This window comes from Coffea arabica, chromosome 5e (assembly GCF_036785885.1).
Source record: "Coffea arabica cultivar ET-39 chromosome 5e, Coffea Arabica ET-39 HiFi, whole genome shotgun sequence".
Classification (NCBI taxonomy): Eukaryota; Viridiplantae; Streptophyta; class Magnoliopsida; order Gentianales; family Rubiaceae; genus Coffea; species Coffea arabica.
Genome location: NC_092318.1, coordinates 48740098 through 48751468, shown reverse-complemented (window position 1 = coordinate 48751468; position 11371 = coordinate 48740098). Strand labels below are relative to the sequence as shown.

Here is an 11371-nt window from a genome sequence, read left to right as displayed (position 1 = left end):
TGTTGGATGCAACATTGTAGTGGAAAAAATGTCCTTCCACTCTTACATAGTTACACTCTTCCCTCAAGTCGCGTATTGAGTTCATCTAATTGGGACATTTTAGAGATTACGATTGAAAAATCACTTTTAATTAGCCCCTTGTCTTGTCATTTTCTTTCTTTACTTTTACCCTTTTGATTTGATGACCCCTAATTGAGTTTTACTTTTCATTAGTAGGACACACGGGGCGGGCATCAAAAAATCAGCCGATCGTCAACTGAGCCCAACTCTAATGGGCCCAGAGCCCAATTTCCTAGATAGATACCCTGTCGGGTCCATCTAGGAAACATGGGGTAATGTAGCAATTTTTTTTTTCCTTTTAAAGCTACATACATTAGCATTTACATATATATATATATATATATATTTCATTTTGTTGATTGAATTTTGGGATTGGATGAAGGTGTCAATTGAGGCAATTAAGAAGGCAAATGGGCCAACAGGGGACACAACATATGCTGGCAAGAAGCTTACCATTCCCTAATATCCATGTCTTACGAGGAGTTGTTTCTTGGTTGTTGTAGTGTTGAATCTTGTTCAGAATGTCGTATTTTCTCTGCTGAGAAATTGATAGTTAAAGTAGGCCAAAATCTTTGTTTTGTAGTGTACCGGGAAGGGCTACTGCCCTTGTATTGGGAATTTGGGGAATCGCTTGAGTTTGGGAAAATGCTGATTGTTGGTCTACATCCGAAAATGGAAGTTAATTTGAGCAGCTTGAGTTTTCTCAGTTTCTCCAATCTGTCTTGAAGTACTGATTCTCCTGTTCAATTTCAGTTTATGCTGTTATATTACAGCTTGCTAACGTTGGAATGGATCTTTGACGAACCCTGTACATATATATTCATTGCAATATAGATGTGAGAGATATAGTTTATTGAATGAAGGGAAGAGGGGAGGGGAGCAAGTATGGACATGCCAGAAAAATCTTAAAGAATCATTCCAGAGATGTCTTGTGTGTAGCTAAAGACAAGTAATGCCTCTTAGAAAGAGCAACTTCTTCTACATCTTCCCCTTTTTGATAGGTCATTTCCATGTCTTTGTGAGTTGGACATAACTTGATGTTCTTTTACATCAAGTTCCCGTCTTTCATATTGGTCGTCCGCCACCAACTGATGCTGAAAGTTGAGACATCTCGTTCGGGTCTGTTGTCATTAAGCTTTGAGGCATTCTCTACGTTATGTTGCGCATGTCGTGTAAACCTGGTTCCTCAGCTTGTCGTGATTTTTCCTGTAAACCACGAACACAAGAAAATTATTGTGACATGAGATTGGGTACAAATCCGAAAGCATTCGCTTCTTAACCCCACCTCTAGCTCTCATCCATGACGACTTTGGCCGATTGGGAAGCACCTGGAACTTCCTGGAATGCAAGTGCCGTAGGAATGCCTTCCTCTCTCTGTGCTTTACCTCCAATTTCTTTCTTCTTGTCGTCTTGGCCATTCATGAGATAAAAAAGTGCCGGTGAAACCATCCAGCGCTTGTGACTAAACTACGAAAGGATTTATAGTAATGGAATGACCGACTAGATCTTCACAGCTAAATGAACTGGACTACATACATTTCAAGCATTATTCTATCTTCTAGCATGACCATCCGGGTGGACGTAAAGCTGAGACATCCCCAAAGCTTCCTTGGGGATTAAGTGTTTTATTGTAACTACAATCTCAACTTTGGGCCCACTTGGTAATAACTAATACGCATCCTACAAACTTTGAGGATTCAAGTAGCAGGCGTCAACCCATTTATCACGATAAGCCAGGCAAACATTTACCATGAGAGCTACAACCCATCTGATACAATACTATAATCCAATTGCAAGGACGCAAGAAGCAGGCATCACAAGAAAACCCAGAACCAGCACTAAATGGCCAAACCCTTTGGCCCCTGCTACATTCCACCAGCAAAATGCTACTTAAGCAGAAGCATACACAACGGCTAATAACAAATTTCAGACCACACAAGAAAGATGCTGCAAGGCCACTTTGAACGAGCATTTTTTTTCCCAAATCATGCAGATACCGTAGATCCCAATATCATCCCATATAAGCTAACACTTTGGCAAGAACAACGAGAATTGACTAACTTGATGAAATGGTAAAGTTGGAATTCGTTTTGCCAGAAATAAACAGAAGCAACATGTCTTAGTCTTAAAACATAGCGAACACCTCTTCAAAATTTCCAAACTCAATAGTAAACAGATATGGTCTACAAAAAGCATAAACATAATCTCCTAAGAGTAAAACTGGTAACAACACCCTGTCTAAGCAGTTTGAATATTCTGGGCCTTGTTCAGGATGACACCTTCATATTTGACCTGGAACCACTTCATTGCATCCTCCCTGGTAACTCTTTGATGGATTCCAACACGTGACTTGCACCTACGGCGACGTGCCACCCGGTAGCCAGGACGTTCCAAAACAACATAGAAGTCCATACCATAAATACCAGTTGAAGGGTCATACCTGTGGAACTCAAAAAATACATCATCAGATGAACTAGCACAGCAAGTAAAAAGCAGTAGCAATTAGTTTGCACTTATCAATATAGGCCAGATCACAACATTGGCAAAAAAAACTGCATCACAAGGATGCATGCTAATCAACTCAGACATACAAAACTGAATAGGCAAGGTCCTAATCACAACATTGGCAATTAGTTTGCTCCATACTTGCTATAAAGCCTATATTGCAGTTGAAAAGAGAATGAAAGCTGATAGGGAAAAGCTACACTTCAGCAGAACACATTGCTATTGGAACAAATGAGCTGTTTAACACATTCAAAATTTATTAGCTGCAGATCTATAATTCATTCGACAGCCATAAAAGATTGGCTAATACAATTCGCAGGTCCATAATGAATTAAAATTGACATACTTAGCCTAAGAAGATATCCTGCAGCAAACTCACTAAATGAGGACCATAGCATAATTTCAGCAAAACTTAGAACACCAGGAACTCATAGGAATAAATGAAATGGTCAGAACAGATCAGCTTACTTAATTCCAAGATCAATGTGCTCTTGAATACCGAAGCCAAAGCAGCCAGTCTCACTAAAGTTTCTCTTGAGAAGCTCATATTCCTTGACCTTCAACCCACTCTCAAGGAGTTGCATTGCCTTGTCACCTCTAACAGTAACATAGCATGCAATCTTCTCATTACGCCTGATGCCAAAGGACCTCACAGTGTATCTAGCTGCCAACCAAAGCGAACAACCATGTTAGGAAAACAAAACATACACTTCTTCACTCAAGGTATGATAAGCTCCAAATATATTTATTATCCACATAACCTATTCAGAATTGAATTTATTGGGAAAAGTGAAACCTAGGATAACCCTGCTACATATGTCAAAATAACTCAATATTCAGAAGATCCAGCAAGACTTGTATGTTTAGGCATGTACGACCTCCAAACTTTTAACAATCAAATGAGGCTAAACTCCTCCAGCAAAGCCCTTGACATGAAAACCGTAGGCTAAAAGATGAGCCACTTGACCATCACTCAAATCATATTTATCTACAAAATCCATTTCAATACTAATGAATACAAATATTCCCAACAGCATTTTTCCCCTTTTTACTGTTTCATTATCACATTTCAAAGAACGAGAATTAGAGTTGAGAAAAATGTACAAAAAAGAAAAGAAAAGATAATACGAGTTGAGCAGGCAACTCACCCTTGGAGAAAACAGGGGATTGGCCACTGAGTTGCTCCAACACCTATATTGATTGGAAAAAGAAAAGGCTTAAACTTTCTACTCCATTTCAGTACATAACAAGAAATTCGCACCCAAAAAAAAAGTGAACAAAATCACATTAAGCAGGTGACAAGCGAGGTACAGAGAGATGAGAGTTGCGACACGGTACCTTAGCAGCTCTGGTGAGACGATCTCCACTCTCGCCGACGGAGATGTTGAGAACCAGCTTCTGAACCTTGATCTCCCTCATGGGGTTGTTCAATTTCTTCTCTGACGCCTAACGATACAAACAAAAAACACACATTAATCACACATACAAACACAAAATCACACACAAGACGAAGAGATGGAGTCAGAGAGAGACAGACCATGGTGGTGCGGCGAGGGAGGCAGCTGAGGCGTGTAGGGTTTAGAAAAAAATGGGTAAAGCGCTAAGAGAATGAAAGAAACCCTAGTTTATCTCACCACTATATAACGCAAGACTGAGGCTGTTAATAGGGTCGGGCTAATCCGACCTCGACCCTTTAAAACCAAAAAGGGGTCGAGCTTATCACATATTTCTGAGCTAGGCAGAGTTTGGATTAAATAAGCTCGGTCATATTGAAGCCCGGCCAATTATTTTATATACGTGTGTGTAGGCATATATACCAATTGGTTGGACGTAATTTTTCTGTGGGGTTCACTTAGATTTGACGGGCGTAACTTTCGAGCGTTTCTAATCTAATTGTGTGTCTGTGTGAGTTTATTCCGTTTCGAAAAAAAAAAAAGTGTGTGTACGCATATATAACTATAAATGTATTATTTTTAAACATGCAATGTGTAATTGAACTATTAGTAATTAGTCTTGGTTTTGAAGAGACATTGATTTATTAAATAAATATATTTAAAGAGAAAAATCTATTAGTAGTCTATTGACTAATGACTATTACTATTTATAGGTTTTTCCATGTATTTTAAAAAAATTAGACAGACTTGTTGTTGGAAAACTTTTGGTTTATGTACTTTTAATGAACTTTTTACTAATTTATGTGTAGTTTTAATATTGTAGATTGCAAATTAATTTTACTACTTAATAGTTATAATAATTATATTAAGAAAATTAATGGGTAATAAATGAGTTTAAGCTAATTTCGAATTAGACTCAAAGTTGGAATATATTGTGAGTCGAGTATAATCCTGACATATATTAGTTCAAAATTCATAGTCCAAAACTAACTAGATGAGTTGAACCTAAATTTGTTAAAAATTGACCCGATTCGATTGATAGCCCTGAGTAAGACGATTGTAATGGCACGTACTTGTGCTTTCCCATTCCTAAGTAAGATGGTTGAGTTGAACTGAGTTTGTTAAACAATAACCTAATTGACAGCCCTAAGTAAGATGGTCGTGAGGGCATCTATCTGCCTTTTCCCCATCTTACCCTCCTTCAGTGTAAATTGACATACTTATCCTTGAAGCAAGGGTACTGTCTCAGTGGTTTATATTTCAGCTCTAATATTTGAGTGTTCTTTGTGCATAATTGCATTTCAAAAGTTGTGACAAATTTTCACACCCATAGGAAACATCAATCCATTTAATTATTTTTTAATAAAGGATGGTCTCACAAAACGTCTTAGGCTATATACAAATCTTTTTTCTATTTTCATGCAAAACTAATGATTAAAATATTAAAATAATTTGAATTTTGCAGTGTGTTTATTTGTAACACAATTTAATAATGTTGATAGTGTATGAAACAAAAGTTAATGGCAAATAATTGTAAATCAATTATGGTAAACAATAACCAACCCTCCGTTGTCCACTTAGTTTCTTCCTGGGCATAGGTTAGGGGATCAATCCCTCTTACTGCATTTCCTCCCCAAAACTTTTTGAGGCACGGTCAAAGGTTATTTAATTCCTTTCGAACTGCTCAATAAATTAGATAGGTTCATTCGCTTCTTCTTTTCTACTTCCCCTAGTATAGGATCAATCGTAACAATTCCTTTTCCCCTAATATTGGACCAATTGTAACAACATTGTATTCAAAAAAAATTTTATGGTAAACAATTAGATTCATTTATTATTGATCCCTTTCCCTTCTACTAGGCCTTATATCATGTTCGATTGACTTTTATTTTTGGGGCATAAAAATAGACTTATAAGTTGGTCGCGTGCAAACAATTCAAAATAAATCTCACGAGGAGAGGTTTGAGTTTAGGTGGATTAAAATAGAATAAAATTACTTAATTCACACTAAAATATATATGCCCAAGTCCCAACTTTGAGTTTTTGGCACATTTTAATGAAAATGTTAATATGGCTATTGAAATTACTTCATTCCCCAAGTTTAAAATGAGTAATTTGGAGGGCTTATTCCTTTTGAATGTGACCGAGTTTACTAATCTAATTGTGGCCCATTACATGACAGAAGAAATGCAAGAAAAAGCCTTTCCACCTCAAATCAGAAGCCCAATTAGCAATCTGCAGGCTTTTGTGGTCAATTCTTGCTGCATTTCTTTCAAAATCTAAAAATCACAACTTTTGTATCTTCGAGTACTAGATGGCTTCACCATCAACCAAAGCTCGGGTTTTTCTGCCAGCCTGCGAGCCCTTAAATCTTTCCTTAAACCCTTGACCTTAAAGATTATACACAAGAAGTTCCCGAGTCATGGGAACAAGGGAAGAACGAAAAGGGCTCTGTGAATCTGCAATAAAAACCCATTCACGAGATTTGTTTGCTTGTAGATTTTTGGCACATGTGAAAGCTGGTGTTCTTGCAGAAATCTTCAGCTTAGATAACTCATTCTAGGTTAGTAGAAGCAGCTTTCTTAATCATTTATTGATCTATTTGCTTTAGTTTCTCTTGTGGTTTTGGTGCCAGTATGTTTTTGGGATGAATTTCCTAATGACGTGTTGAACATTTCATCTGCTTGAACCAGTGCATATCCGAAAATTTTTACTGTTCGTTTTTCATTCTGTCAAATCATTTAGTAAATGAGATGTAAAGAAAAAGGGGTTAGGGTGTCTCAAATCCCAAAGATTGCAATTTGCCAATTTTGTTCAAATAAGCAAATTTTTTTCCCGTTAACATCTGAGTTCTGGATTAGCCTAAAAGAATGTGCTCCACTATTTGCTTTAGAGAAACTGTGTGGTAATATAAAGTTAAGCTCAGGAGTGCTTATAGTAGTGATAAAGCTTGTTCCTTGCAGGCCTCGGGGTTCCTATGATGGATGAGTTGTAAAGAATGTTCAAGATATTATCAACCACGTCATTAAACATATGTATTGCTTCACTTTGTAGAGTTAAAAATTTGAAGAATGCCGAAGCAGTTTTGATAGATGGTATTAGAGTTGGAATACTACCTGATGTGGTTACATACAATACACTGATTGATGGATACTGTCGTCTATTTGGCATTGATTCTGGTTATTCAGTTCTTGGTAGAATGAGGGAAGCCGGGATACACCCAAATGTCATTACATACAACACTTTGTTGTCTTGTGCAAGTAGATATAGGTTGTTGTACCAATCTCTTGATATATTTGATGAAATGCTTCAAGTGGGCATTCTTCCTGATGTTTGGAGTTACAATATATTGATGCATTGCTTTTTCAAGGTGGGGAAACCAGATGAGGCTTACAGGGTTTTTAAAGATATATTTTTGAGGAATATTTATCCTTCTCCAGCCACATTTAATATCATGTTCACTGGACTTTGCAAGAATTGGTATACGGATAATGCTCTTATGTTACTTCGGAATTTGCAGCGTAATGGATTTAGACCTGAGTTGGTAACTTATAACATTCTTATTGATGGGCTATGTAAGTCGGGAAAGTGGAGGACGGTGAAAGGGCTTCTGAAGGAAATATTGGATTATGGCCATATTCCAAATGCCATAACTTACACTACGGTTATGAAATGTTGCTTCAAAAATAAAATGTTCAATGAAGGGCTTGAGATTTTTTCAGAAATGAAGGCGAAAGGATATACTTTCGATGGCTTTGCTTACTGCACGGTCGCTGGTGCTTTACTTAGAACTGGTAGAATAGAAGAGGCAAATCAATGCATGGGAAACATGTTTAGAAGTGGTATTGATCTTGACATGGTGTGTTATAATACCCTAATTAATTTGTATTGCAAGGAAGGTAAGTTGGAAGATGCCTTTGGGTTGTTGGATGAGGTAGAAAAGATGGGATTGGAATGTGACATTTACACCCACACTATTTTGATTGATGGGTTGTGCAAAGCAGGTAATATACAGGGTGCCCAGCGACATTTAAAGTACTTGAATAAGATGGGCTTTAGAACAAATTTGGTTGCTTTCAATAGTTTTATTGATGGATTGTGTAAACTTGGTCAGATTGAGTATGCAATGCAGGTGTTCGAATCCATGAAAGTGAAGGATGAGTTTACTTATTCCTCCATTGTGCAAGGACTTTGCAGTGCTGGAAGATTTCATTTGGCTGCTAGGCTACTCCTATCCTGTGTTAGAAGTGGAGTGAGAATTTTAAGGTCTGATAAAAAGGCTGTTATTCGTGGTCTTCGTTTTACAGGCTTTGGTCCTCAAGCTAAGAAGGTCCAGTCAAATATTCGCTTGGCCAAGTTACTGCACTATTGATGTGTTATGGAGATAAAAATTTTGTATCTGCAAAAGAGATTATTCCTGTGCTGGCTGGAAATTCGGGGTTCATACTTTTTATGAAAGTGAACCAACAGTCCACCTTGTAATTTATTTGAAATGACTACTCTACTTATGAGTTATGACCAGCAGATTGACATTATGGTACAGAGAAGCAATTTCCTTCACCATCCTTATTGCTTAAAGAGAGAAGCAATTTTCTTCACCATGCTAACAAACTTAAAGGCCTGACGAGAGTTGGAAGCTGGACAACTATTTTCTCTGAAATTGTGGACAACTTGCTCTATGTTGTTGAGCAACTGAAGGCAATTAAAGTTGACTAATTTAGCATCAAAAGACAATATCATGGTTCGGAAATAAAAACAATTGCATTTTGGGATCTGTCACTTTCTGGGAAATTAAAGAAAGGTATTGACCTAACTTCCAACAATTGAGCACACTGATGCTAGTGAAATTTCTGGATGATTTCCTTCTATAGCATGCCTACTGGACATTTTTACAAATTGAAAAATTTTCCTTACTTGAACATGGACTGATATTCTGTTGTCATCTGAGAACTCAGATGAGAAGCCTCAACTATAATTTTCTTCTTGCTGAGAATTAAGACCAGCATTGACATAGACAAGTGCTGAATAGAATAATTTTGGTACTTTGATTATTCTATTAGCTATGTTAGGTGTAATTGGAAGTTGATCATCTTTATGCTTAATGGAAGTTTACAAAATGTTAGTATTATCTGGTGGGTAGGTACAAGTGATGGAATTTTCTTCTAGAATATCAATTGCACATAATTTTTCTAACCAATTGTTTATGCTGCCTATTGTAGGAAAACAATTGAAGTAAGCTGGCATTGTTAATACTGGATTTTGTATATCCTTCAGGCTAACACATATGCTGAAAAGGGTGTAACAGCTCAAAACTGTTGTCACATATTTTCTGTCATGGATACTGGTGCCACTCAAAACTTATTGCACTCTTAAGATATGTTCTCCTTTTGGTATGGTAAGTTTCATGTAGCTTCGCAGGGTAGTTACCTCAAGTTTCTTGAGATAGCTGCTTCTAATCTAAGAGGATTCAAGAGAATGTAATATGAGAATATTTCAGTGTGTTGCATTGCAAATTCAGATACTGCTGTAGATTATTTTACACTGAATGTTCTTTTAGATAGATTAGTACAGCAGCAAAGGCTTACTACTAGTCTTTGTTGCTGAATTAGTTTTTGGGCACTTATGATATTTCTTGTTATGATACAATCCTCTTACCTGATTTTGGTTTGCAATTGATGTTCCGCAACCTTGAAGAGACAATTGGGTTGGGAAATTGATGAAATTTTTTGATCTTCTCAAGTAACTGTCGCCATACTAGAGAAAATGATACTCTTATTTTTTTTTCAGTTTCGAAAAATTGAGAGTTCATTTTCTGTTTCTGTTGACCTGCAACTTATGTTTGTTTATAATGTACTTGCTTTCATTCTTTCCTATTCAATTAGACTCTAGATTACCAGATGACACCTTCAAAACTTTCTTTGGATAACCAGTTCATTTTAATTTAGTTCTTTCATGTCTCATATTTCATCTATTCTTTTTTTTTAGGGTTCATATTCTCAAGGGGCTGGCTCTAAACTGAACACGGACTGTTTTAGCGCGGCTCTCCATTTTTGTCACTGAAATCGGGTTCTAGGTTCATTTCTCATATGTGATCTCAGTGGCACAATGCAGTAATGGCCTTGATAATTATCGAAGGTTAAACAAGGAAAAGGATCCGAAGAATGGTTTTAGCCATCAAGGAAGTACTGATGTGTCAATGTTCTGCATCCAAAATGCACATGTCAACATGTAATGATACACAATCTGTGCATATAACATTTGCCTTGCAGTAGAAACTTTGGTAGGGAATCGCAAGTCAGAATGCAAAACTGTACTTGTCCATGAAATTGATGGTTTTTTTGTCCTTTGATTGGGATTATTTCCTAAATGAAACAAAACAAGGAAATCCAGTGTTGCTCGTTATTGAGAAAACAAGTGGCAAGAGAACATTCAGCATTTTGTTGGGTGATTTTTGATCAAGCATTGGCCTAAGCTGAGCCCTTAAACTTTACAGATTTCGACAAAGGGTACGAATTCCTTTCTGGAAATTAATGACTCAAACACGAGATATCTATACTTAGAACATTCTGGCTCTCAAGAACGTTGAGATTATGAAGCCAACTACCAAACATGCTAGAAGAAAGTTACAGAACTGTTTACATCTCCTTGGACTCTCTCTTGGGGAATCATATCCAGCGACTGCCATCGGTCTTATTTCATGGTAATCTCTTATGTATATACTGATATCCTTAATTAATCGAACATTCTTTGCTGTGTTGTTACAAATTTCACACAATCTGCAGGACAAGTGAAACACCAGAATGAATCTTTTATTCAAACAGAAGAATATGACGATAGAACTTCAACATGGAAATGATCTGGGACGAAGGCTAACCTGTTTCCTCTCTGCTGAAACCATGTTTCAGCACAAGAACGATGCGAGATCCCAAGTTCTCCTCTACAATGGCAACCGAGCTGAATGAGTTCTGAGCTCCCTGATGATGATGGTTCGTTCCCCAAATGACATATTCTACAAATCTGTTCTGCTCTCAAATGCTCTTCATCAATCTTCACATCATCCGCATGAGAACCAGTCTCTTCTTTTGGCCGTTTATCTTCTCGTCCTTCCCCCAATGATGTCCCTTCTGGGCTTCCCGAATCATTTGTACTCAGCATTCTTGAATCATCATTAGCATCTTCAACCCTTGGCTCCACTCCTGCGGTGCTTGCTTCGACTCCAATGTTGACTGAAGATTTTGGAAAGCAGTTCTGTGTACTTTGTGCATGATCAACTAATTCAGGTGGCTCCATTGAAAATTAATTTTAGTGATCCAAATTTTTGTTGTTATTTTGGTGTATACAATGCCACATAGTTTATCAAACAAATAAAACTGAGTTGCGTAGGTAACGGAAAGCCTTACCAGAAAGATCTT

The 11371-nt window shown here is 37.2% G+C and overlaps 3 protein-coding genes across 5 annotated transcripts; 1 reads left to right on the top strand and 2 right to left on the bottom strand.

Annotated features, from left to right (window-relative positions):
* Nucleotides 1-2092: 2092 nt before the first annotated feature.
* LOC113688434 (large ribosomal subunit protein uL5-like) lies at nucleotides 2093-4244 on the bottom strand. The gene is made up of 5 exons (XM_027206247.2): nucleotides 4103-4244; nucleotides 3904-4011; nucleotides 3714-3756; nucleotides 3034-3229; nucleotides 2093-2500 (listed from the first exon to the last, which is right to left on the bottom strand). The coding sequence occupies exons 1-5, from the start codon at nucleotides 4103-4105 to the stop codon at nucleotides 2299-2301; spliced, it is 552 nt and encodes a 183-aa protein (XP_027062048.1). The 5' UTR covers nucleotides 4106-4244; the 3' UTR covers nucleotides 2093-2298.
* A 1894-nt stretch (nucleotides 4245-6138) lies between these two features.
* Nucleotides 6139-11346, top strand: LOC113743626 (uncharacterized). Of its 3 annotated transcripts, none has more exons than XR_011814376.1 (5): nucleotides 6139-6522; nucleotides 6909-8760; nucleotides 9179-9354; nucleotides 9945-10659; nucleotides 10742-11346. XR_011814376.1 is itself a non-coding variant. In XM_027271672.2 (2 exons), exon 2 carries the CDS (start codon nucleotides 6958-6960, stop codon nucleotides 8329-8331), a length of 1374 nt encoding a protein of 457 aa, XP_027127473.1. In that variant the 5' UTR covers nucleotides 6141-6522; nucleotides 6923-6957; the 3' UTR covers nucleotides 8332-8761. The 3 variants fall into 3 exon arrangements, 1 of the variants encoding a protein (XP_027127473.1); XR_003461142.2 differs by having other exon boundaries at nucleotides 6141-6522; nucleotides 6923-8760; XM_027271672.2 differs by lacking the exons at nucleotides 9179-9354; nucleotides 9945-10659; nucleotides 10742-11346 and having other exon boundaries at nucleotides 6141-6522; nucleotides 6923-8761.
* Nucleotides 10433-11249, bottom strand: LOC140006647 (uncharacterized). The gene is made up of 2 exons (XM_072048906.1): nucleotides 10834-11249; nucleotides 10433-10735 (listed from the first exon to the last, which is right to left on the bottom strand). Exons 1-2 carry the CDS (start codon nucleotides 11247-11249, stop codon nucleotides 10516-10518), a joined length of 636 nt encoding a protein of 211 aa, XP_071905007.1. The 3' UTR covers nucleotides 10433-10515.
* Nucleotides 11347-11371: the final 25 nt, after the last annotated feature.